Raw genomic sequence first — 27,742 nt, 5'->3', positions numbered from 1 at the left:
ATTCAACAGAACTGTTATAGGCTAAAGATCTAGGGACCTACAAGGAATTTCATCATGGGCAAATCATGTGGAAGGTCCCCTAGGGAGGTTTGTGGCCTTCTATCTTTGTAGCTATCTGCTTAGGAACAAAAGGAAGGCAGTCTTTGCATGACTCAGTTCTCAAGCTTTTCCCTTTGACTTAATGAGTTTGGGGCCCTGAGATTTTTATTTTCCTTTCACAGAACAAAAAGGAGATGTAACCACCCTTACAATGTCACTGAGGACTAGTTCTGGATTGGTAAGCTAAATTTACAACTGCAGGTAGCTACAGTGGAAATTTCTTTCTCAGGCTGGGCTCAGAGTAGCAGCAACCTAGGTTTCTCTGAGTCAGCCCTGCGGGGCAGAGGTCTCCTTGTAACCTACCTCTGACATATACATCCTAGCCTCTTCGTCCTGCTTCCCCATCAAGGCCTTTCAGCCAGATCTGAGATTGTGTCACAGATTCTGATTCTTGCATTAATCTCTGGTCATTTTTAGCAGCTCGTTTGTTGACTCAGCTCCAGAGCCGCTCAGCCTCTGTCCTCACTCCCTCTTCCCATCCTTAGCCTGGGCTTTCCCCACCATGGATGGCCTCAGCCTATGCTGTTTTCAGCTTCATTTCTCCGACGTTAGTGTGATATTGTGAAGTATATGTTCAACCTCATTTTTTGGCATACAGCTCCTAAAATCCTTAAAATCTCCAAAGTGATGTCTTTTTATGCTAATGAGTCAGCTGGTGGCTGGCAGCCCCTAGGTAGCTTCAGGATGGGGCTGGCACTGGAAAGACCAAGGCATGATTAGAGGGTTGGGACTTTCAGCCCCATTCCCTAACCTCCCTGGAGAGGAGAGGGCCTGAAGGCTCAGTTGATCACCAGTGGTTAATGATTCCCAAGGAGGAGACCCTGGAATCCCGGATTTATAGCCAGTTGGTCAGAGGCACAGGTAAGACAGCCTGGCACTTGCAATTGGCATCTGAAGGTGGTGGGGAGAGCCTGGGGGACTGAGCCCTCAGCCTGTGGGATCTGACATTATCTGCTTGTAGATGGTGTCAGAATGGAATGGAAGTTGAGGACACCCAGCTGGTGTCTACGGCAGAATTGATTTCCTGCTTGGTGTATGGGGAAACACCCCTACACGTTGGGTCACAGAAGTCTTCCGTGTTGGCTGTTGTGCTGTGAGAACCGAGGAAAAACAATTTGTGTTTTTTCACTCACAGAGTCAGTATTGGCCTCTCAATGAGATTCATAATGCCTCATTAATTACAAAACTATCCAACCTTAAACGGCGTCTGTAAATTATGTCAGTATACAAGTATTCATGAGTTAACAAATTTTGAATTTTGAAAGACCAAGTACATAGAAATATCCAGTTGCACATTGCCTCTCTATCCTATCATGCACCTTAACTCTCCTCTCTTCCCCTAACCCATGTACAGCAACCAAGCTGCTCTTGGCCTGTGAGCCCCTGAGGGTCAACGAGGGGAGTAACTGCCCACAACCCCTGACCACATACCCGATTTCCTCCCAAGGAAACTGGGCACTCAAGGAGCACCTCCCCTTCCCCTTTCCACATTAGCTGCTCTGTTAAATCGCCCTCAGAGGGTGTTTCTCCTGCATATTTGTCTCCATCTTCCTTAATCTCCTTCTTTCTTTCAGTTATTAAAAAAATTCTGGGCGGGCGCAGTGGCTCACACCTGTAATCCCAGCACTTTGGAAGGCTGAGGCGGGCAGATCACTTGAGGTCAGGAGTTCGAGACCAGCCTGGCCAACATGGTGAAACCCTGTCTCTACTAAAAATACAAAAATTAGCCCAGCATGTTGGCAGGCACCTATAGTCCCAGCTACTTGGGAGGCTGGAGCAGGAGAATAGCTTGAACCCGGGAGGCGGAGGTTGCAATGAGCTGAGATCGAGCCATTGTGCCAGCCTGGGGGTCACAGTGAGACTCGGTCTCAAACAAAATTCTACTCATTTCTTGATAACCAGAAAATGATACTAAAAGTGGGTGATGCATGGAGCCAGCTCCAGCTCTGGAGGTCACAGGCACTCTTTTAGAGGAACTGTCCCATATTGTATTAAATATGTTTCATTTTCTATTTCAACTTTTTACATTAATTATAATTTATACATTACTATATAAAAGTTGAGTTGTCTTTGACTAATTGACATGATATATTCTGTAGACAAATAAACATTCATTTTACTATTGCAATTTTCCTTTTATTTTGGAGTCATCACTCCCCCTATACCCCCCACACCCCAACCCTGATCTCAAACGTTTTCTTAGGTCTGGAAAACTAATTAGCACTGTGCTTGTGGTGACTAATGGTAAAACTGACCATGCCGGGCAAACTTTAGGTAGTGGAAATAACAAATGTTCTTCCTTATTAATATATACATTGGCAGCACTACATTAGCAGCCAGCCATTGGTGGCATTTCATTAACACTAGCAACAAAATGTGGTGGCATCAAAAAGTAAATTTAACAAAATTAGCCCATCCCCATTCAAATGTTCCCTATTGTTATTTTTGTACTACAGGGCTGTTAGGCGGAGGCGGAGGTTGCAGTGAGCCCAAATCGCGCCACTGCACTCCAGCCTGGTGACAGACCAAGACTCCATCTCAAAAAAAAAAAAAGTACTTCGATATTCTCTTATAGCTACAAAAAATAAAAGGCAAGTCCTATTTTGAGCGCATTTCCCGCCTAGTATTTCATGAATTTGTGGGGTTGGTTGTTGCTCCCGCTGCAAAGGCCGTCCGATCTTGAGACAGAGGATCAGGCCGTGCCAGCGACAGGCAAGGAGGGGCGGTGGCGGCCTCCAGGCAGAACCCGGATCTTAGGGCGGGACGGGACGGGGCGGGGCGGGCAGGGCCCCCAGGGGGCGCAGCTTCGCCCTCCCTCTGCGCCGCGGCCCCGGGACCCCAGTGCCTCTCCCGCCCGCAGGAGGCCCCGCCCCGCCGCGCCGCGCCGCGCTCTCACCGCGGGGAGGGGGCGAAGCTCAGCCTTTCCCGAACTACCGTTTGCCTAGAGCGTGAAACGGAGCGGGTCGCGCGCCCGGGCGCTCCTGAAGGAAGGAGAAGGCAGCGTGGCGGCCCCCCGGCGAGTCCCTGGCAGCCCAGACCTGGCGGAGGGTGGAGAAGCCTGGGTCCAGAACTAGGTGGTCAGGGGTCAGGTAGTAGGAAGCCACGGAGCCGGCTCTCCCGGGTGCCTCGCGCCGCCCAGCGCCCTCTGCCCTGGAAAGTGCAGAGGGGCCCTGGACCTGCAGACTCCCGGCGTCTGGGTGGGGGCAAGAGCGTTCCGATGGCGCCTCGGCTCGCGCTTAGCGATCCTGCGCTCGCTCACTCTGCAGCGCCGGCCTCGGGATTAGGGGCGAGGAGTGCAGTGCGGAGCTGTGTGCAGAAGAGCGTGCGGCCAGGACACCGCAGTCTCACCGCACCGGAGCCTCGCAAGTGGCGCTGGAGTTGAGTCCTGATTCAAGAAGAAGAGCTCCAGGGAGGGAGAAAAAAAGGGAGGGAGGGAGGGAGTGGGGGAGGACGGGATTAACCAGTTATAATAGCTAATATTTATGTAACCTGTGGGGCAGGTGGTATTGTAAGTGCTTTCCCATATTCATTCAGTCTTTATCACAACCCCAGGAAGCGGGTACTATTATTACTGTCACTTTACAGATGAGGCAACTATGGCAGAGAGGTTAAGTAACTTGCCGAGGTCACGCAGCTAGGAAGTGACAGAGTGAGGATTAGCACCCAGTCCATCAACTCTAGGGCCTGTGCTCTTCAACAGTCAGGGAACGCGGCAGGAGGGCACTGAGTCCTCTAAATGGCCTTAGTCATGGGAAGCAGAGATGAGTTTGCTCTATAGATAATTCAGTGTGGTCTGGACGCCTCAGATTATGGGGAGAATGATAGTTGGGAGTAGGTTACGTATTTTTGAGAATTTGTGAGATTATGTTTAAGTCATAGCAGAAGAAGATATAGTATTTCTTCATAATGTTGAAGGCAAAAAAAGAGTTATAAAGGAACAAAAACACCTAAACAGACCATAAATAGGAAAAACAAAAAGGAATATAATACATCAAGCATTTAAAAAAATCTACAGAACAGTGGATACACTTGTGCTCTTTAGTACTTTCTAAGTGTTTCTAATTTTATAATCAGAAAATATGTATCTAAGATATATGAGGCCGGGAGCGGTGGCTCACGCTTGTAATCCCAGCACTTTGGGAGGCCGAGGCGGGTGGATCACGAGGTCAGGAGATCAAGACCACGGTGAAACCCCGTCTCTACTAAAAATACAAAAAAATTAGCCGGGCGTGGTGGCGGGCGCCTGTAGTCCCAGCTACTCGGAGAGGCTGAGGCAGGAGAATGGCATGAACCCGGGAGGCGGGGGTTGAAGGGAGCCAAGTTTGCGCCACTGCACTCCAGCCTGGGTGACACAGCGAGACTCCGTCTAAAAAGAAAAAAAAAAAAAAAAAAGAAAATCGGATTTAATTTTCATAGCTATTGAAGTTAGAAGCTTTATTCCTTTTTTTTTTTTTTAAAGACAAGGTCTTACTCTGTTGCCCAGGTTGGAGTGCAGAGATGCAATTACAGCTCACTGCAGCTTTGAATTGGGCTCAAGTGATCCTCCCACCTCAGCTTCCTGAGCAGCTGGGACCACAGATGTGTGCCACTTCGCCTGGCTAATTTTGAAAAACTTTTTTTTATAGAGCCAGAGTCTCCCTATATTGCACAAGCTGGTCTTGAACTCCTGGGCTCAGGCAATTCTCCCACCTCAGCCTCCTGAAGTGCTGAGATTATAGCTGTGAGCCACGGTGCCCAGCCTGAAGCTAGAGGCTGTTTTCAATATGTCATTATTCTCATTTGGTTAGGATAAGATTGAAGGGAGGGGTAGAAAGTTTCAAAGGTGGAGAGTTTCAAAGGTATCATGGTAACAGGCAGCAACATGATCAAACCCCACACGAAGGAACCACCGACTCCAGTGTGCATTCTCATTGTAGGAAGTCTTCTGCTAACTTGTTGAATTCATCTGCAAAACGCAAATGCAGGTTGTGTTTGCCTTCTGGCATCAAATGCAGCCTAAAAAAGGGAAGAAAAAATGCTTTGGGTCAATGGCATACCACTTAAGAACAAACCCCTCACTCTCCCCAACATTTCACAACATCTAAAGTGAAAAACTGCCACATTTCCCCCGTGACCACTATCGAGGAGAAAAATGTAACCCATTAACCTTCTAAGAAATATAGTCAGAAACGTGAAACTCTTGGAGTTTATGACCACCCTTGAGGTTGACTATAAGGCAATGACTTAACAGTAGCAGACACACATTATATTTGGAATTGAATCAAGTAACAAATGGTTTGACTGGAAAACGGACTGAGAGTGGGGGAGGTGATTTGGTGGTTACTCTAGAAAAATCCATTTTAATGAAGCTGATTTTAAGAGAGAAGGTTGGTAAGAAAATAAAAATAAGAAATGTTCAGAATGCACTGGGATGGGGCAGGTGAGTTTCTTGGGGTGTTGATGTAGTGGGCAAGTGCAAAGCAGAATTCACAGCCTCCCCCAGCCTGCTGCTCAAGGTTCCAAATCACCCTTCCATTTTTGGATTACTGAACAAATACTTCTGAATACAAGCCGCCAGACAAATGGCTGTGAGGGTGGTGAGCCCACGCCAGCAGCCCTGTGCTCCAGGAGCCGCTGCTGCAGCTGTCACGGCTCAGCGTTGTGGCAAACACTGTCCTCGTAAGGCTTCTTCCTTTCAACAGGACTGTGATCAAATGGGACAGGTTTACAGTTTCCTGAATAAATGCAGCCTTCTCTTTGTTCTACATTTGACTTATTAGCTACAAAAGTATAGAAACAGTAAAAGTGGTAAAGCTGCTAGGATGAAAACTTAAGTTCAAGCCACTTTGTCTACAATGATAACTAGACATTAAAAGGACAGTATTAGGGCAGAATGCATTATGTTGCCTAATTTTTTGACTTCCAATACTGGGGGGCTGACAGCTCAGAACCTCAGTAGGTACGAGGGAGGAACTGTGGGGCAGGGAGCTGTGCTTGGAAGATGCTGGGCCTCTCCCAACGCAGCCACCACATTGGGGGTGGGAATGGGGTACCAAGAGAATCAACTTGAATGGAAGACGTATTGTTGGGAGCTTTCCGAGGGCCTTGGACAATTAGTAATGCTATTACTACCAACCAGAACATTCTAAATTCAACTTCAACACTATTCAGAAAAGGAGGATGAGTTGCACCCACCCCAAAGATAGGATCCCAGTTGCCTACACAAGGAACAGGGCTTGCGGGGACACTCAAGGCCTTTGTTTTCAGGGAACAGGAAAGAACCAATTGCCAAGGATGCTGAGGTCACAGAAGGTCACGTATAGGCTAAATTGCATCCCCTAATCTGCACTAAGCTGGACCGGGAGGCAGGGAATCCCCAGCCTGCCACACGTGAAGTCTTCCTCTGTAGATAGTCCAGCCCATCTGGCTATGATTTGTTGGTTTCCCATAAGGAAGGAAGGAGACCCGCACTGGGAATCCTTTCTTTCTAGCCATTCAGCACTGTCTGCACGCTTCCTAATCTGTAGATCTTGGGGAAATAAAAATTAGGTTCCCTTCATTAAAATATGGGAGACCTGCTCTGAATGCTGGATGGATGAATGGATGAATGGACAGATGGGACAGGCAGACAGAAGAGAGTATGAAGACAACTGTTCTCCTTGTTATCTTTTAAGGGTCATTTCAAGCTCCTTAGCAGCCCTTGCCTCCTTTAGGTCTGACACAGGTTTCACCGCACAGAAACTCTATTGTGTGTTCCTCTTTGGGAACAGGACCACAATAGATGGGCACGAATATTAGCTGTCAAGGCAAGACAGGAGCTCTGTAGCTGACCTAGATTCTCACCCAAGTAACAAAAAGATCTAATCACATGCTCTGTGGAGAGCACTTTTCAAACAATAACATTCTCCGAAAAATTAGTAGGAAACCCCCAACTGCTAAACACGTGGCTCAGCTGGAAACGAAGGGGCCTCAGAGGATGAACACGAGTTCCTCTGCCAGGGCAGGTTCCTCATTGCATGTGGCACCTTCAGAAAGAGACATGATTCCAGATATTTCAAGGAACTAGAAGCTGTCTAACGCCAAGGTAAATGTATGGGTCACTTTACCTCTGTTGATATAGCTCTTTTATGTCAAAATGTCATAGGTGAGATGCTGGCCTCACGATGCTAACTTTCCTGCCCCGCCTGGAGCCCTTTTCATTTTCAGCTGAACTTTCATCTGTAACTCAGGGAGTCACAGACAGTAACAAGGCCACAAGTAACCGGCTGTGGCGTGCCTTCACCTTGGATCAATGTAACGAAACTTGATCTATGAATCCATAAAGTTGTCAGTAAGTCTGTAATCCGTAGGGTGCCAGTATGTACTTTTGTTTTAACTGGAACCCAAAGCAGGCCGCTGGATCTTTGCACAGGATCTCTTCCAGTGTGAAACTGGGCAGCAACATGGCATATCAGTTCTTCAGGCATTCCTTCTGATGCCATCCAAACCCGGTTGCCAACAGCCTATTTTTGTTCAGAAACTAAATATTCTCCTTTTTCATTCTGCTGCTTCTAGAAAGCCCCACCTAAGAAAAAGGTACTAGACTGGGCACGGTGGCTCACGCCTGTGATCCCAGCATTTTGGGAGGCCCAGGCAAGTGGATCACTTGAGGTCAGGAGTTCGAGATCAGCCTGGTCAACATGGTGAAACTCCATCTCTATTAAAAATACAAAAATTAGCCGGGCATGGTGGTGCATGCCTATAATCCCAGCTACTCGGGAGGCTGAGGCAGAATCACTTGAACCCAGCAGGTGGAGGTTGCACTGAGCCGAGATCCTGCCACTGCACTCCAGCCTGGGAAATAGAGCAAGGCTCTATCTCACAACAAACAAACAAACAAACAAACAAACAAACAGGTAAATGGTGGTCAAACCACAAGCTCCTTGCTGCTGATGAAGCTGGGGCTGCCCTGGCAGGCCAGGCTCTCCTCTGGTTAGGGCTGACCAGGCCTTTGGGGATGGTGGGGGCAACAGCTCACTGAGAGGCTCCATTTCTCAAATGCAACCATGTCTCAAGCATTAGACACAAGCATTAGAGGCAAAACTGCCCCAGAGGCTACTTTGTGGGCAGTGTGGCGGCTTGAAGTGGGCTGCTAGAGGACCCTCGGGCTGCTGGGTGGGTGCTTTTAAGTGGTGTATGGAGGACAAAGCCTTTCCAAATCTGCTGTGACTGTGGGGAACTAGTCGGGCCCTGGACTGCAGGAAAGCTTTCTTCCTGTGACAGTTGGATGTAAACTGGAGGCATCATCGTGGGAGGAAAACACTGGCTTTACCAGGCCAGGACATGTTTTGTCTAACCAGCACAGAGTCCACACTGACAGGCTCCATCCATCTCCCTGAGTCACAATTCCTCATCTGGAAAATGCGGACAGTAATAGAATCTACCCCTTAGAATCAGTCTGAGGATGAATAAGATAGTAGATTCAATGTATGCAGCATAGGGTCCTTGGGTACATGGTAAGCTTAATAAATGTCTGCTGTTATTTTATTAGCATATTTGTATTGTACTTTACAATGTGCAGAATTCCTTAAGGTGTTAATCTGTGTAGCATATTAAACAATGACTGACTCAGGGGAGCAAATTAATCTACATTTGTTGGCTAACACAACACCTCCAACTGGAGGCTTCTTCTCTTAAGAGAGGTTTTAATATAATCTTGTAGGTAAGATTTGTCTGGAAAGGTTCAGACCACACTGTTTTTGAAATATTAATACAAAAGACTCAACTTGATGAGCACTGGCTAATTCTGTGTGCAGTAAATCCTGTAACGAGCCCACAAGCAGCGTGTGGAGCTGACGGTTTTCCCTTCCACCTGAGCAGCAGCTGGGAGGAACTGAAAGCAGCACTGGGAAGAGGAGGGCTGGGATGCCAGTGGTGGGGAACTGTCACGTGGGGCAGTAGCAGAGGATAAGGCAAACCACTGCGTCCAGGCTGGAGGCAGTCCAGAGCGTAAGCTGCAGCCCTGGCTGCCTGCAGCGTCTGCCTCCCCACCAGAACCTGGCTTCACTTTTCTATAGAGCTGAAAATGAACCATTGTCACTGGTGTGAATCTTTTCCACCTAAGCCAATTCATTTCACTCCACCTAGTGGTAAGGCCCCCACTGGCCTGCCTGGGAGGACTAGGACCATCTTACCTCTGGTGACCCAGATGAAACAGCCAAGGAAGGGGCAGAAAGAGGCCCTTCCTTCCCTTCTGTGGCCCAGCCAGAGGACAGTGACTAGCCCACTGCATGGACAACCCAGGCCTGATCCCTCGCTGCCAGCCTGCCAGCACACCCTCTGGTGGGCCCAACACAAGGCCCAGAACTCCGCAGAGATGGCATCTATCAGCCCTTCACCCCGTGACTGTACACTTTGTGTCAACTTGACTCGGCTACAGGGTGCCCAGATATTTGGTCAAACATTATTTCTGAGTGTGTTCATGAGGGTGTTTCTGGATGGGTTAGCATTTGAATCCATTGACTGAATAAGGCAGAAGCCCTCCCCAGTGTGGTGGGTCTCGTCCAATCTGCTGAAAGCCTGAGTAGAAAAAGAAGGCTGAGAATAGGGAATTCCTTGGCCTTCAGTCTGCGATGTTGGCTTTTTCCTACCTTTGGACTCAGGCTGAAACATTGGCTCTTCCTGGGTCTCAAGCCTCCTGGCTTTCACACTAGAACCACACCATCACCTCTCCTGGCTGTCAGGCCTTCAGACTTAGACTGGAACCACACCTTTAGCTCTCCTGGGTCTCCAGCTGGCCAACTAACTCTGCAGACCTTGGGACTTGTCAGCTTCCATACTCCATGAACCAATTCCCTATAATGAATCTCGTTTTTCTACCTATATATACATACACACATATACGTCTTGTTGGTTCTATTTTTTTTGAGAACCCAAATATGCCCACATACCTACACTAATAGTGGTGTTGTCTTAGCTATTCAGGAGGCTGAGGCGGGAGCATCCTTTGAGGTAAGGAGGTTGAGGCTGCCAGGAGCTATGATCGGGCCACTGCACTCCAGCCTGGGCAACAGAGCGAGACCTTCTCTTAAAAAATTTAAAAATAACACAAATAATAATGGTGCTGAAAGTTGGAACAGATGGCAACTTGCCTGACCTAATTTCAAGCTATGCCCCAATGTCCTCTGGGGGCCCTATTCACCTCTATCCATACCAGCATTCCATCCTCAAAAGTGGCAGCTACTGTCTGTTGAGTATTTTTATTTATTTATTTATTTTTGAGATGGGGTCTCATTCCTACGTCCAGGCTGGAGCGCTATGACATGTTCATGGCTCACTGCAGCCTCCACCTCCTAGGCTCTGGTGATTCTCCTACCTCAGCCTCCTGAGTAGGTGGAACTACAGGTGCGTACCACCATACCTGGCTAATTTCTTGCTTTTTGTAGAGACGAGGTTTCAGCATGTTGCCCAGGCTGGGTGTGTTAAGTCTTAAATTTAAGTCCAAATGTACAAATACCTCCTCATTCATTCCTCAAAAACTATCTTGAGATGATAGGTATTGTCATGCTCATTTCACACAACAGGTAACAGCGGTACAGAAATATTACACCCAGCACATGGTGACCAAAGCAGCACTCCAACCTGAACCAGCACTCTGACCCAAACCAGCACTCCGACCGGAACCAGCACTCCACCCCACACCAGCACTCCACCCCACACCAGCACCCCGACCCACACCAGCACTCCACCCCACACCAGCACTCCGACCCACACCAGCACTCCACCCCACACCAGCACTCCGACCCACACCAGCACTCCGACCGGAACCAGCACTCCGACCGGAACCAGCACTCCAACCCGAACCAGCACTCCATCCCACACCAGCACTCCATCCCACACCAGCACTCCATCCCACACCAGCACTCCATCCCACACCAGCACTCCGACCCGAACCAGCACTCCGACCCGAACCAACACTCCGACCCGAACCAGCGCTCCACCCCACACCGGCACTCCAACCCACACCGGCACTCCACCCCAAACCCGCAGTCAAACCCAAACCAGCACTCCGACCCACACCGGCACTCAAACCGAGGTCTGTCTGAGTCCCCTGCTGGTGCTCTTAACCCCTCTCCCTCCCCTTTAGTTGACACGAAGCTAAGGTGCCAACTCTGTGCCATATGGACTTTCCCACTGGGTCTGGCCCTCAGGCCTGGGCTCAGAACATGCAGCTGGTCCTGCACTGGTGACCCCGGCCCATCCACAGAGACATGGCCCTCTGTGCACCTCTCGCTCTCCCTCTCTCTTTCAACATGCACTCAGCATGTTCAGATGCTCTAGACCACATCCTGGGATAGGCGGTGGACGTTCAACAGGGGAAGAATTGCATTCACCTTAGCAGCTGTTAGAGGTATGAATAAAAAGGCCGGGTGCAGTGGCTCACACCTGTAATTCTGGCACTTTGGGAGGCCAAGGCAGGAGGACTGCTTGATCCCAGGAGTCCAAGACCAGCCTAGACAACATGGCAAGGCCCTATCTCTACAAAAAATACATACACAAAAAATTAGCTGGGCGTAGTGGTACGTGCCTATATCTGAGCTACTTGGGAGGCTGAGGTGGGAGGATCACTTGAGTCCAGGAGTTCAAGGCTGCAATAAGCCATGATCACAGCACTGCACTCCAGCCTGGATGACAGTACAAGACCTGTCTCTTAAAAAAAAAAAAAAAAAGAAGGCCAAGCACAGTGGCTCACGCCTGTAATCCCAACACTTTGGGAGGCCGAGGCGGGTGGATCACGAGGTCAAGAGATCGAGACCATCCTGGCTAACACAGTGAAACCCCGTCTCTACTAAAAATACAAAAAATTAGCTGGGCGTGTTGGCGGGCGCCTGTAGTCCCAGCTACTCAGGAGACTGAGGCAGGAGAACGGCGTGAACCCAGGAGGCAGAGCTTGCAGTGAGCCAAGATCGCGCCACTGCACTCCAGACTGGGCGACAGCGAGACTCCATTTCAAAAAAAAAAAAAAAAAGAAGAAGAAGAAAAAAGGTATGAATAAGGAGCCACATGACCTCAGACAGGTGAGCGAGTAACTGGAGGTGCACGCAGAGGCAAGGAAGCCTCACTGAGGAGCTGCCTGAGGCCTGGCGTAAGGGGTGAGCACACACCCAGGCAGGCAAAGGCAGGGGCTGAGGGATGGAGAGGGGCTGCAGGCGAGGCGCGAGGGAGTCATCATTTGCAGTCGAGTCTGAAACCCAGAACCGGGCCTCTGGTTCCTGGGATCTGAGTGCCTCCTCAGACGCACTGTGATGGGCTGAATTGTACCCCTCATATTGATATGCTTAGATCCTGACCCCCAGCATCTCAGAGCATGACCTTCTTTGAGTAGAGTGTTTAAAGAGGTAATTAATTTGAAATGAAGTCCTATGAGTAGGTCCTAATCTATTACAACTGCTGTACTTATATGAGGAAATTTGGACACAGGAGGCAGAAAGGCAAAGCCTGCTCCCCATCACTGCTGTGGTCTGAGCAGCTCTCACTGTGTGTTTCGTATCTCAGACTTCGGCACAAGAGCTTGTCAGAGGAAGGGCTTCAACCGACTAAAAACACAGTTTAAAATCACTGGGCTTGAATGATCTCTAAGGCCCCTTTGCTTAAAATAAAAATAAGCAATTCTTATTTTTCTTCTACCACGAAGAGAGAAGAGAGAAAGAGACAAATTAACATAAGCTGGAAGCAGACCTGGTGAGCCACTCCACCCTTCGTTCAGCCTCCTTCTGAGGCAAGAAAGGCAGTTTGGTGTTTGCTTCACACATAATCTGTATTTCTTGGTAAAAATCTGGGAAGGAGGCCAGGCGCAGTGGCTCACACTTGTAATCCCAGCACTTTGGGAGGCCGAGGCGGGTGGATCACGAGGTCAGGAGATCGAGACCACAGTGAAACCCTGTCTCTACTAAAAATACAAAAAAATTAGTCGGGCGTGGTGGCAGGCGCCTGTAGTCCCAGCTACTCAGAGAGGCTGAGGCAGGAGAATGGCGTGAACCCGGGAGGCGGAGCTCGCAGTGAGCCGAGATTGTGCCACTGCACTCCAGCCTGGATGACAGAGCGAGACTCCGTCTCAAAAAAAAAAAAAAAAAAATCTGGGAAGGGATAGTCTGTGCCTTTAAGTGTTTGTTATTTTTTTTTTCAGACAGGGTTTCGGCTCTTGTTGCCCAGGCTGGAGTGCAGTGGCGTGATCTTGGCTCGCTGCAACCTCTGCCTCCCAGGTTCAAGTGATTCTCTACCACAGCATCTTGAGTAGCAGGGATTACGGGTGCCCACCGCCATGTCTGGCTAATTTTTGTATTTCTAGTAGAGACGAGGTTTCACCATGATGACCAGGCTGGTCTTGAACTCCTGACCTCAAGTGATCTGCCCACCTCGGCCTCCCAAAGTGCTGGGATTACAGGTGTGAGCCTGTAAGGGTGTTTTTCTCCTATACTGATGTACTGTGTTGCTAGGAGATGGGCCTAAATTAAACTTTAATTCCTAAATTAAACTTTCTTGTAGACTGACTTTAATTGAAGCTGGCTCTTTAAGGGCACATACCACATTTACTATGTGTGTCACTGTGCAAAACCTGTCATTTCTGAAGCTGGAAGACAATTAACCAGGTCACCTGGTATCTTATTCTAGGCAAGTTACCATCATACATATCAAGAGATAAGTGGCAGCTGTGCTATGGTGGAAAAGCACCATATTAGGAGAAAAATCTAAGATTCATTATTTACCAGCTACACAATCTAGAAAGATTGCTTAACATCGCTCAGTGGTGATTTCTCACCCGTAAAATGGATAATATTTTTCATAAATGTGTCATAAATTATAACTAGATACTATATATAAAATACCTTTAAAAACATTAAGTGCTACATGGAGATATCACTTTGTACACTGCAAACGTATACAATCAAAAGCACAAAAACTGAGATTGTATACAAAACTTTCGCAGGCCGGGCATGGTGGTTCATGCCTGTAATCCCAGCACTTTGAGAGGCCAAGGCGGGTGGATCACAAGGTCAGGAGATCGAGACCATCCTGGCTAACACAGTGAAACCCCGTCTCTACTAAAAATGCAAAAATTAGCTGGGCGTGGTGGCACATGCCTGTAATCCCAGCTACTCAGGAGGATGAGGCAGGAGAATCACTTGAACCCAGGAGGCAGAGGTTGTAGTGAGCCGAGATCGCGCCATTGCACTTCAGCTTGGGCAACAGGAGCGAAACTCTGACAAAAAAAAAAAAAAAAAAAAAACTTTTGCAAGGATTAATAAGAAAGTATACTATTGGAATTTTGTACCATGACCATAACTTAGTATTATAATTTTATAAAGTCTAGTTTGAAAATACCTTTTATTCCCTACTAAATAAATTTATATTTATTTATTTATTTATTTCTGAGACAGAGTCTCACTCTGTTACCCAGGCTGGAGTGTAGTGGCATAATCTTGGTTCACTGCAACCTCTGCCTCCCAGGTTCAAGCGATTTTCCTGCCTCAGCTTCCTGAGTAGCTGGGATTACAGGCGCCTGCCACCATGCCCGGCTAATTTTTGTATTTTTAGTACAGATGGGGTTTTGCCATGTTGGCCAGGCTGGTCTTGAACTCCTGGCCTGAAGTGAACTGCCCGCCTCAGCCTCCCAAAGTGCTGGAATTACAGGCGTGAGCCACTGTGCCCAGCCCCTACTAAATCAATTTAAAAACTCCAAGCTGGGCGCGGTGGCTCATGCCTGTAATCCCAGCACTTTGGGAGGCCAAGGCAGGTGGATCACGAGGTCAGGAGTTTGAGACCAGCCTGGCAAACATCATGAAACCCATCTCTACTAAAAATACAAAAAATTAGCTGGGCGTGGTGGCGCACACCTGTAATCCCACCTATTTGGGAGACTGAGGTGGGAGAATCACTTGAACCCAGGAGGCGGAGGTTGCAGTTAGCCGAGATCACCCCACTGCACTCCAACCTGGGCGACAGTATGAGACTCCGATTCCAAAAAAAAAAAAACTCCTCCATTAAACCTCTTTGTCCACCGGCAATATAATCCTGCCCAACTCCCACCTTTGCTCTTCACGGACTCTATGCTCTCACCAAATGAATTATTTGTTATACAGGCTCATGTGTATTTTTGATTCATGGTTGAAGTGGTATAGGAGGAATGTGTGGAATAAAGAGATGCTGTTAAGTTAAAAAATGCTAAATGGATATAGCATTATCCATTATGGATATAGGAATTATAAAGGTTTATGGTAATTGTATTTTATTATAGAAAAGAAACTTTTTTTCCTCATTTAAAAATTCTTTGAGAAATCTGTTGTTAAATATATCCTAAAACAGAGCGATAAGGAAGCAGTGGAGCTGTTTCTGTGCCTGCTTTCCCTGCTGGCCTGGGGCCTTTAGGGACAGGGAATATTACCATTAACCATGCTGAGCGGGGCTGGCTGTCAGCAGACATCGGAAATTTGGTTTAACAGATTTTTTTAAATTGGGTGGTCAGTGCTTTTATAATGATAAAAAACTAAACTGAAAATTCCCAAATTGTGTGAAACTGTTTCGGTTAATACTGATGGAAATAAATCTAAACTATTACCAAGTGACAGGGCTTAGCACCTATGGGCATGTTTGCCACTCATAAAAGTAAGAGCTGTCTATCTGAACGCACCTTTCCTTCTGGTTATCGTCACCCACAGTTCAGGGCTTCTGTCTTCTGTGGTACCCTAAATAAAGTGGTGCTACTGACGCATTGGCAAAAAGGGGGGCTGTGTACTCTAAAACTCCAACTCCTCTTGGTTCTTTTCCTTCCAGTAGCTTTTTCCATTGACTCCAAGGCTCTCGGGGGGAGTGTGAAGGTGGTGACAGGACTTACCGTGAGCCTTTCACGTGCTCATGAATGAAGTTGGCATGAAACCGCGGGACCAGAGGATCCTTCTCACCGTGCACAATCAAGGTGGGGCACTGGACCTGGGGCAGCAGGTGCCGGCAGATGTTACCTGAAGGATACATAGCACGAGGAATCTGCTTTAGTGCAACCATTCTACGCGGTCAGAGGAAGCGAAACTCGGAGAGCCCTCCTTGGCCCTCAGTTTCCCTATCTGTAAAAACTGCGTCTTGGATTTGACCGTGCCTGGGTTTCCTTCCAGCTCTAACATTCTTTGGGTTCCCTTTTCTGTTTCTTGTTTGTTTGCCTGTTTCTGAGTTCTACTAGTAAATAAGTAGCCTGATTTAAATTCACATAAAATAGTAGGAAAATCAAATAAACACCCCACCACTGTATTCCACAGTGGCAGTTCCCACCGTGAAAACAGTGGTAGGTGCTTGACACCTGTAGAGCTTTTCCCTGGAAATCACGTTTCAGACGAGGGTAGGGGCCCCGGCCAGCCCTCTAAGCATATGAACCTCGCAGTGAATTTATTATACAACTTGCGCATGGTAAAGCAGCTTCTCCTTATCACTGATGCCTCTGTGACACTCCTGACTAACACACTTTGGAGAGACTGTAAGGACTTACCCCCATTTATGAGAACTTTCCTGAGGCAATAATGGACAGCCTGGGCCCTACTCCCTGTACTGCAGTTTCCTGCCTCTGTGAGACTGTGGTGGCTCCTTAACCACTGGGAGCTTCAGCCACAAACAGGAACAATCATAGTTCCCTGGGGCTGTTGTGGGGCTAAAAAGAGAGTTGCATCTAAGGTTCCCGGCAGCCCTAAGCTAGCTCTTTCCTTCTCCTCCCTTCCTTCTCCGTGTGTGTCAAGAGGAAGGCACTGCAGCTCTGAGAAGGCTGGGAGAAGCCCCCACAGTGCAGTGCTCCCCTGCCCTGCACGGCCCCAGGCCTTTCCCTCCGCTTCAATGGGAAGTCACTGCCTGCTAAGTGAGAAGGGGACCCGCTGACTAGGGAAATACTTCTCCAGGTCTCTGACACTTCCCTCTCCTGTCCCGAGATGACACACACCAGCCAACTGCATCATCACATGATGATGATCAAAGTCAATATTCCTGAGTACTCACTTTGTGCCAGGAACTGTTTAAACAATTTCGTATCTGTTAAACACAGTAGTTACATGTTTTAACTCATTCAGCATATAAAAATGTTTGTCCATTAAGTACTTTTGTAATAACAGTAATACCAACCCTTCATTAGGCACTTACTCTGTCTTTGATCCTGCACCAAAGCTGAACAGATAATATCTCATTTTATCCCCGCAACAGCTTTTCGAGGTCACAGATAGGAAACGGAAGCTTCAAGAAGCTAAGTTACCTGCCCAGATCCATTCTAACAGCAAGCCGGGGGCACAGCCAGAATGCACACTCAGGCCCCTCGCACTCCAGAGCCATGCAATGCAGTGAATCCCTATGCTATACCAAGCATCCATAAACCTGAGAGGACAGTAGGAAAAAAGGGCTCCTACCAAATTAGTCAGCACAGAACGGGGACGCATCATGAAGGGTCTCGCTGTGAGACAGTTTATACACTGCTACAGCCTCTGTATCATGAATGTATTTTTGAATTGCTGATTTAACCCTATTTCCACCTTTAAATCTTCCCATCTTTTCACTACTCTCTTCAATAAAACATACAAGTTTACATTTTACAAACATGCCCTCTTTAACGGAGAACTGTCTTAAACATTGTTTTATGGCATTTTTTTGTTCTAAGAGCAGAGATTTCCAGGGCTGTTTCCATGGGTGGATGCTGCATCTGAATCAGGAGCATTATAAGGCATAAATTTGATACATTTGCTGTTTTCAACTCAAACCAGAAGAGCGACATTTCCAAATGTCCTTTTCATTGTGAAAGTTTTGGCAGATGATTCATGCAGGAAATGATTACCTAATAGATCAAATTGGTCCGTCAATCACAACCATTTTGTAACAATGCACTCCAAGATTAGATCTTAGCTACTCTATTTTCCAGCAATAAAAAAAAAAAAGAAAAATGAGATTATAAACATAAATAGCTGTATGAAAATAAACTATAATTCAGAATTTCTCTTAAAGATGTCAATTCTTACTTTAACTGGAAATCTTGTTAATTTTTCAGATAAAGAATAAGAGGCTGGGCACGGTGGCTCAGGCCTGTAATCCCAGCACTTGGGGTGGCCAAGGTGGGTGGATCATAAGGTCAGGAGATCAAGGCCATCCTGGCTAACACGGTGAAACCCTGTCTCTACTAAAATACAAAAAAATTTGCCTGCGTGGTGGTGCACGCCTGTAATCCCAGCTACTTGGGAGGCTGAGGCAGAGGAATTGCTTGAACCCAGGAGGCAGAGACTGCAGTGAGCTGAGATCATGCCATTGCATTCCAGCCTGGTGACAGAGTGAGACTTCATCTTAAAATTAAAAAAAAAAAAATAGGAGATATTTGTTCATAGTTAAGGTCATATCACTTAGTTCTGAAGATGGGGAAAAAAACTGAATATTTTCTTCCTCATATTAATTCCATTGAGAATAAGATTAACAGCGTCCTTGTGGGGTGACACATCTAAATGTGTAAAAAGGAAAAAATATTGTACATATTATGGCCTATTTATTTTTGAATTACTCATTCTGGAATTAGAAAATAGAAACTGTTTAAGGCTTCTGGATAATTATTTTGTCATCGCACACACACCAAGGATTAGAAGGAAAAAAGAACAGTCTGCTATTAAAGACTCAACACTGTGAACCTTTGGACACGCAGTCCTATCTCTACGTTAAGCCAGACTGACTGCACAAGAACTGGCACAGTATACAATAACTAGTATCCTCTGTTCTGTTCACACATGAGCGTGTGAGGGCGATAGGCAGATTCATGAATCACTGAGCAATTCTGGAACACTGGGGAGGAACTTGAGCACCCTCTATGACAGGCAGAGAGCCCTTCAAGTCCAGTAACCTACCATCTGGGAGATGTTTAAACTGTCTTATGCCATCCACCCACTTTTCACAGGTTCTGGCAAAGTAGTCATACCCATAGAGGGCTTCTAGAGGCTTTCTTGTTCGCTCACTCCATTTAGAAACATCTCGGATGCCTGAAAAACAGAAGTGTAGGCAAAGAAAGGTTTCGTTTCACACTCAAGTATTGTCTTTCAGTATTCCGAGCAAGGGCCACTGCTGAGCCCATGCGCTCACTGTCTCGTCTGCCTGGAATGCCTCTCTCCCTCCCTCTGCTCGGCTTAGCCCTGGCTGCTGCTTTGCGGTGCCTTCCGGACCCACGGCTGAGTGCCCGCCTCCCACTAGGACATGTGTGCAGTGTAAGGGACTTTGCTTTGCTTCTCACTGTACCCCAGGGCCTACACTAGTGCCTCCCACAAAACAGGCCCACAAATCAATGCTTACCAAGTGGATGAAATTAGAGCTGCACTTACTGCTTTCCTTTAAAGATACAAGATAAAAGAAAATATGACCCTAACAGGGTCACCTGAGGAAGAGCGACAATGTTGGCAAAAGAGGAGTTTTGTTCTGCATTGCATTTGTACGGACATTGAAAAATGCACACAAATTATTCATTCTAATTTCTGCTACCGAAGAAATACGGGTGTAAAAGGCTAAGTACCAAACTTCAAACTATATTACAGATGATTCACTAGTAGGGAAGAATAGCTAAAACCAACCATTAACATGAATCAACAAATGCAATTCCTTAGGCCAATCTCTTCCATATTTCTTTAAATACACTGTGATAAGTAAAGATTCCAATGCTTTTGAGCATATTAAATATTACTGAGAGCTACGTGTTACACATGGAAGAAATGTAACACTAATGGCATGAACTCACATGAACAACCATCTCCACAGAGTCCCAGACAACGTCAGGCACCTGGCAGGCACTCACTGTGCGCTTAGTGAATTTAAATCACCAAATAGAGGAAAAACTGCTATTTACAATCACAACTGCCTTCTGAGGAGGGCGGACCCCTCATTACAGGACAGTGCCTGGTGCTGACTTTGCTTCTGCTGACTGGCTTAAATATTCAGAGGTAGGCCTCATGTGAGATGAAGGTTAAGGCTGAAGAGGATGAACTGCTCTGCACAAGAATGAAAAGACTTGAATGAGGTACGTGGAGGCAGCCTGAAGAGGTGGGGAGAAGATGTGGGAAGAAGAAAACGTTTAGGGGCGGAGGGTAAGGGAGACAGAAGCAAGCAAGACAGTGTGAAGATGGCTAGTAAAACAGCCCTGCACATGCTTCTACTTTTGGCTGTATGGCAGACTGTACCCTCTGAAAGGCCTTCTTGCAGGGGAATAACTAGACCTTTCACAAAACAGAATTCTGTGGCATTGCTGAAGTTGCAGTGGTTAATGGAAACTGGGGTGTGTGTGTGTGAGTGTGTCTGCGCATGAGAAAAAGAACCCCGAAAATACAGCAAAGGAAGTAAGCCAGCTCCAAAGGCAGGCCTGCTCTGGGTGGAGACGCAGTGTTCGCAGGCAGGCCGGGGGCCCAACCTGAGACTCCTGGATTAAGCTGAGCTAAAAACGGCCCCAACCTGGTATGATCCTGTGGTTCCCAAGAACAACAAATGCAAATCTTCTCGGAAGGAAAGTGCTCTCGAGTTATGCTCACTGTTTTGTTTGTTTTCAGATTAAGAGTAAGCAAATATTAGCTCCTAACCAAAGGTCACAAAACAAACAGGATTTTTATAAAGTTAATGAAAAAACTAGAAAATTGGAAGAGAAATCTTAAGAAATTATGCAGAACACCATGCAGAGACAAGATGAAGAAGAGATAAGGAAGATGGAAAGACGAGTCTACAAAAGTCCACTCGTCTCAGAAGAAGAGAATGAGAATGAACGAGATGCCTACTTGAAGAAATAATGGGTGGGAGAGTTTTTCAGAATGAACCAAAGAATCCACAAACAAAAACGCAATGTATTCCAAACAGGATAAGTAAAATGAAATCTGCACTTGGACAGAATATATCAAAACAGCAATATATCAAAGATAAGGAGAAAATCTGCAAAACAGCCAGAGAGTTATGACACATCACTCAGAAGCAGGAACCACGTAGACAGACAGGAAACTTCTCAACAACAAGATGGAAGGCAGAAGACTGCAGAATGGGGGAGACGATGATTTTCCACTTTCATTTCCACACTCAGCTAAACAGACTTGCAGAAAAGGTGGGTGAAAGAAAAGATACTTCTTGGTAAAAACTGAGTTGACCATTAACAGGCTGCCCTTAAATAACTTCTAAAAATAACTTCAGGAAGAAGAGAAGATAAATGCTTTTAGAAGGAACATTTGAGAAGAACGAACAGGTGAGTAAACAAATGGGCAAACATGTTGGTGGATCTAAAATCAAACAAAACCAGCCAAACCAATGAGAAAATAAAACACTGTGAGGCCAGGCATGGTGGCTCACACCTGTAATGCCAGCACTTCGGAAGGTTGAGGCGGGTGGATTACTTAAGTCCAGGAGTTTGAGACCAGCCTGGACAATGTGGCGGAACCCTGTCTCTACAAAAAATATAAAAATTAGCCCGGTGCAGCAGCACACACCTGTAGTGCCAGCTACTTGGGAGGCTGAGGCAGAAGAATAGTTTGATATTGAACAAGCAGGCTGCAGTGAGCTGAGACGGTGCCACTGCACTCCAGCCTGGGCAATAGTGGAGACCCTGTCTCAAAAAAAAAAAAGGAAAGAAAAGAAAAAGAAAAAGAAAGCATTGTGGCATTTCCTTGCATTAAGTAGTTCTGCCCATAAAGAAAAAGGCAAGCCACCCACTGTGAAAAGGTGTTTCCAACACAGTCACCCTCAAAGGGGTTATTGACTAGGATTAGATTATTTTTTAAGACTGCACAGCAGTAACACTGGTATAACATTGAAACTGTTCTGGTGCAGAGTTGGGTGGAGGGTGGCGGGGTTGTTTTGTTGTTACATTCCATACTGTATACCTAAACATACTGTATACCCAAACACACTGTATACCTAACATACTGTATACCCAAACATACTGTATACCCAAACATACTGTATACCCAAGCATACTGTATACCCAAACATACTGTATACCCTAACATACTGTATATTCAAACATACTGTATACCTAAACATGCTGTATACCTAACATACTGTATACCCAAACATACTGTATACCCAAACATACTGTATACCCAAACATACTGTATTGTATGTATCAATTACTACATAATAAAAAACTTTTAGCCAATAAAAATACATGAATAGATATAACACAGAAGAAACTCAAATGGTGGATAAACAGATTTTCAATCTTATTAGTAATATGAAATGCAAATTAAGACCCCAATAAGATAACATCTTACACCCATTTGATTGGCTAGTGAATTAAGAAGTCTGAGAATTTCAAGTTTTTGTTGAAGAGCTGAAAGTTAAGGAATCTCATCTATTGCTGGTGGAAGTGTAAATTATTTTGCTGGAAAATAATCTGCCCACAACACTCAGCAATTTCACTCATGGACTTAGACCCTAGAGAGATACTGTTGCTCCTACACCCCAAGAGACGGGTACAAGAACCAGCCGTCCACCTGTAGCAGAGTGGCCTGTGCGCTCACACGGGCAACGGAGAGAGGGTGGCGGAGGTGAGGGCTTCCTAGAGGATGGAGTGCTTGGGCCATTCTGGGAGAAGAGAAGTCAGCAAACAGGTGAAAGAGCGGGAAGGGAGAGGGAAGGGCCCGCACTAGGAGGCAGGAGCCCGCCACCTGCCGCAGGGGGCCAGGTGGTCTCGGATGGCTGGACACTGGTGGTTGGGAGGGGAAAGTGGGGGAAGGGGACCTGGAGAGGCAGAGGCTGGGCCACTCATTCCGTGAGCAAAGTGAAGGAGCCTGAACTTTATCAGGAAAGTTGTGGGGAGTCCTGGAAGGCTTAAAGTAAGATACCATGAGATTCACATATTGCTGAATTGCTATCAGAGCATCATGGAAGGCAGACTGATAGGGGGCAAGGACCTGGACCGGTTGGAGAGGCACAGAATCAGCCCAGGCAGGACCAACGAGGCTGGCGGGAGCCTGGTGGGAGGGAGAGAGGGGGAGGGCAAGATGGGACCCCTCAGAGCCCAGCAGAAGAGTGGAGTGGGCTGCAGGCTGCAGTGTGGGGGATGTGGTCTGGAAGGTTTCCTCACTTTTGTGAGCCCGTTTTTCACTTGACAAGCAGGCTGAGTATCAGAGACCTTATGGGGATATCACACGGTTAAAGACTTTAGCTCATGGCAGGCACTCAATAAATAATAATTAAAATATTATTTTCAGGGAGAAAGAGTATTATTTATAAAAACAAGAAATTCAGCAGAAGGGACAGGCCTAGAGAGAAGATCACGAATTCAGTATTAGACAGACTGGATTTAAAGTATGTGTGAGACAACCAGATAAGAAAACTGAATAAAAAGTTGAATAAGGCAACATTGTAAGAACTCGTCTCTCCTTTTTCTTTCTTTCTTTTTTTTTTTTTTTTTTTTGTTGTTGTTGCTGTTGTTGGGACAGGGTCTTGCCTCTGTCACCCAAGCTACAGTGCAGTGGTGTCATCACAGATCGCTGCAGCCTCAACCTCCCCGGCTCAGGTGATCCTCCATCTCAGCCTCCCCAGTGGCTGGGACTACAGGCACATGCCACCACGCCTGGCTAAGTTTCGTATTTTTTGTAGACATGGGGTCTTGCTATGTTGCTCAGGCTGGTCTTGAACTCCTGGGCTCAAGTGATCCTCCTGCCTTAGCCTCCCAAAGTGCTGGGATTACAGGTGTGAGCTACCATGCCCAGTGAGAACTTGTCTCTTAAAAAAAAAAAAAAAAGCAACAGTCAAATATGCGGGGTTTGGGAGTTAGGTGGAGCAAGGAGCTGAGTGAAGCTACTCAGGTGTGAGGGTGAGAGGGGAGCAGAGCACTGAGGGTGACGCCTGGAGGACCCCAACACTGTGGCCCACATGGGGGAGCAGGCACGTGTCAGCCAGGGAACAGCCTGAGAGAGGAGGGGAAGTTGGGAGAACACAGTGGCAAGAACTTCCAGACACAGAAAGCTTCAAGAAGAGGGGTGTGACCAATGGCGCAACTTCCAGACACAGAAAGCTTCAAGAAGAGGGGTGTGACCAATGGCGCACACATCATGAGCATGTTTGCAAATGCTGCAGAATGACCAAGGAGCCAAGAGGAGGTGCATGGTGGGGGCTTGGTCTGCAGCACACTGGCGGGCCACAGCCATCTTGACACAAGTTAGGAGAGAATTGGGGATGAGAAAGAAAGGGTGGCCAGGAGGGGAAGCAGCGAGATGTCAGAGAGTAAAGAGCGCTGTCCTACTGAGAGACTCTTGCTTTCATAAAGGAAAGCCAGAGCAACTGCACACAGTGAGTTCCCACTGCAGTGACCGAGGCAAGGGAGCAAGTGCTGACAGTGCCCGGGATGAAGGGCCGTGACACAGGCACGTGCAATGTGTGGCGGGGTCCAGGAGGGAGAGCACCGCCAGGTCTCAGGGCTCTGGGACGCCATCCCAGACGCTGAGCCCCAAGGAGCTGTGTCAGGGGTGAATACGCCCTGGCAGAGGATGTGGCTGAGGGGAAGGCTGGTGCAAGCTGGCACAGCAGCAGTTGCAAAGGCAAAGAGGCATGAGGGGGAAGCTTGTTCCAGGAATGGCCGTTTATTCCATGTGGGAGAGGCACCGGAAGGATGAGGAGAAAGGGGAGATGGGAGAATGCCCGGGGAGGGGCTGGCGGGAGGGGCCAGCCAACTGCGTGGACTTCGCTGGTTAGTGAAGGATGTTCAGTCCTCTAGTGGAATTGATTAGATTTTTGCCTTACAAAGGAAGCTCTCCCATGGAGAAAAAACTACCATATGAAGCTGGTGGCCTAAACCAGGAGAATGGGGGGAAGGAAGAGAGGTGAGGATAACTGGAGGGGTATTATGCACATGGTAACAACAGAAAGCATCGCAGTTCAATGAACAGGGCAAGGTGGGCAAATGAAGAGGGCAGAGGAGGACTGAGCCGTCGAGGGATGCATCTGGGGCTCTGCCTGGATGCCGGGTCATCCGCAGGCCATGAACTGAGATAGCGATTATGGGAAAGAACAAGTGGGCAGGGGTGAGTGAGAAGAGTTTCAGGAGAGGGGGCTAGAATGGGCCAGAGAGGGAGATGGGGCAGAATGGACTAAAGAAGGAAGGAGAGGAGGATCCCTAGAAGCAGGGGATGCCGGTGGCTCTTTACATAAGTTTGTGGGAAAGAATAAAGAATGGGAAGATCGTAACCACAGGTAAGAGTGGCAACTTTCTGAAGGAAGAATTGTGCCCACTTCTGCAGGCTGAGAAGACTGACCCAGTGGAGAGAATTCAGGGATACAGGAGAGGGAGGAAGAACTCACGGCAGCCTGTCCTAGAGGCCGCGGGAGAGGACAGACCCTTAACAGAGCGGAATGGCTTACTCTGCTCCAGGCAGGCGCAAAATAAGGAACTGGCAACCATATCAGACTCACCGTAGGAGCTTCACACTCATTTAAAAAACAGAAAGACTGTGAAGAATTACAATTCTACAACAGAACACTGCCACTAAGTAGCTTACTTCAAAGTCATGAGAATTGCAGAATAGCTGAAAAAGACTAGACTTGTGATATTCTAGCAAAGAGATCTGTACACCTTAGAGAGTCAATAAATACCTCAGGTTTTGCTGGCTAAGAAGCAAAATCAGACACATTATGTAGATACACATGAGGAGAGAAAACACCTGACCCGCCTAGTGCTAAGTGTCTGGGGAAGGCCATCTGGGATCCGCTAGAATCACACTTGGGACAAAAGCTAGTGGCCTAAGGAAGAGGGTCCTGGTGGGCCAGGCTGGCAGGTGGGGGTAGTAGGGTAACGCAGGTCAGTTTTACTTCTTGTCCCAGCAACCCCTGGATCCTCGTGCCCCCTTCTTTCCTCCCAAGAGCCTGGTCATCTCAATTTGGGCAGATTGCTGAAGGCTAAGCAACTCCTGAGTTGCTGACTGAAATTCCATGACTAGGTGCCTGCTCATTGCCAACAGTCACCCCTGTGTAGTGACCACCAGTGCAGATCGGGGGCAGCAATGCTGGGTGATAAAGGGACACCCCAGCTTGGTCTCTGTGACTCACAGCACTAGCCACCTCAATTGGTACATGGGCTGCACAAAAGTGGGAGGCAGGCTAGGTTTAATGCACAGGCTGCAGTTCGCTGGCCCCTATTCCAGTGCCTGTAAAAACCTCAGGCTGGGCACGGTGGCTCACGCTGGGAATCCCAGCACTTTGGGAGGCCAAGGTGGGTGGATCACCTGAGGTCAGGAGTTCAAGACCAGCCTGACCAACATGGAGAAATCCTGTCTCTACTAAAAAATACAAAATTAGCCAGGCGTGGTGGCACATGTCTGTAATCCCAGCTACTTGGGAGGCTGAGGCAGGAGAATCGCTTGAACCCAGGAGGAAGAGGTTGCAGTGAGCTGAGATCACGCCACTGCACTCCAGCCTGGGCAACAAGAGTGAAACTCCATCTCAAAAAAAAAAAAACCACCTCAAAGACAGACAACCTTAAAGCATGCAAATAGCACAGAAATTCTTTTAATCAAAATAGAAGGTTTCATATTTGAATCCAGTGATTCTTTTCCACACTCAACATTACTTTCTTTCCTCCCCCATCTCTCTCTCTCTCACTCCTGTCACCCAGGCAAAAGTGCGGTGGCACAATCATGGCTCACTGCAGCCTCGATCTCCTGGGCTCAAGTGATCCTTCTGCCTTGGGCTCCCAAAGTGCTGGGATTACAGGCATAAGCCACTGTGCCTGGCCTCACATTATTAATGAGATTATTAATAACACACTCCATACCACCCCATCCTTCCTTGAAGTTCATTATCAGTAGTAGTAAATGGAAACAGTGATTTTCCTTGGCCTTTTCCTGAGCCATGGAAGTTTCACTCCTGGAAATAGAAAGCTTTCAAACTCAGACTGGTGAAGTTGCATTACTTTTCTGAGAACTCGTTATTCTTCCTACCTGAGAGTTGAGAACTAGAAGCAGAAGAGATATAACTTGTCAACATATCTCACAATAAGAGATGAGATGCGGGGAGAGGGGAAGGATCTGCTGCCCCGGCATCTCCCCTTCGCAGAACCTACCCTCGTATATCATGCTGTCTTCGTCAGTGACGTAGGTGTTGGCGCCCCAGATCACCATCTTGTGGATGTAAGACGGATATTTTGCAGCAGCAATGAGTGCGGTTATGGCCCCATCACTCCACCCCAGCAGAGAAACCTTCTTAAACTTCAGCGCCTATGATCATACGACAAAATGCACAGCACAGGTTATTGCTCCTCTCTGTTAAAAGAAACTGAGTCACTGATTATCAGAATCAATACAGGTGTGGGGCTGGAGTATCAATTAGTCAGAAAAGAAAAATCCTGGAGTCCACCATTTGATGACATCATGTTTTCTCTTAATTACTTTTAGTGGAAATTGTCACAAAACTCTGAGTATACGGTATGGGTTTGAATTAGGAGGGAACTACATCTTCTGGTTGGATAAAAAGCTCAAGGAACTAGAGTCAGTGGAGACCAACTACTTAAATATGACAAATATAGTGTGCGTGTGCGCATGTGTGCATATGCATGCCTGAGCAAGGACCTTGAGAACAGTTCCGTAGATCAGAGAGGGGACTCTGAGCTCTGCTGGGTGAAGTGAAGCAGGGTATCTGGTAAAGCAATTGTGGGAAGAACTGGCAGGAGCCAGGC

General features: G+C 47.2%; 1 protein-coding gene across 3 annotated transcripts in view; it reads right to left on the bottom strand.

Annotated features, from left to right (window-relative positions):
* Window positions 1-3,525: 3,525 nt before the first annotated feature.
* Window positions 3,526-27,742, bottom strand: part of BPHL (biphenyl hydrolase like) — a 34,894-nt gene continuing 10,677 nt past the window's right edge. For 2 of the 3 annotated variants that reach the window (XM_032140426.2, XM_032140428.2), the window contains exons 4-7: window positions 27,131-27,284; window positions 18,960-19,091; window positions 15,950-16,073; window positions 3,526-5,094 (exon numbers count right to left, since the gene is read on the bottom strand). In XM_032140426.2, the coding sequence (XP_031996317.1) occupies window positions 5,007-5,094; window positions 15,950-16,073; window positions 18,960-19,091; window positions 27,131-27,284 (498 nt within the window). In that variant the 3' untranslated portion in view covers window positions 3,526-5,006. The remainder of the gene's footprint in view (window positions 5,095-15,949; window positions 16,074-18,959; window positions 19,092-27,130; window positions 27,285-27,742) is intronic. The other variant, XM_032140427.2, reaches the window with a different exon arrangement.

Source organism: Hylobates moloch, unplaced genomic scaffold (genome assembly GCF_009828535.3).
Source record: "Hylobates moloch isolate HMO894 unplaced genomic scaffold, HMol_V3 SCAFFOLD_20, whole genome shotgun sequence".
NCBI classification, from domain to species: Eukaryota; Metazoa; Chordata; class Mammalia; order Primates; family Hylobatidae; genus Hylobates; species Hylobates moloch.
The sequence above is the reverse complement of the archived record's forward strand: the minus strand, read 5'-3'. Positions and strand labels throughout refer to the sequence as shown.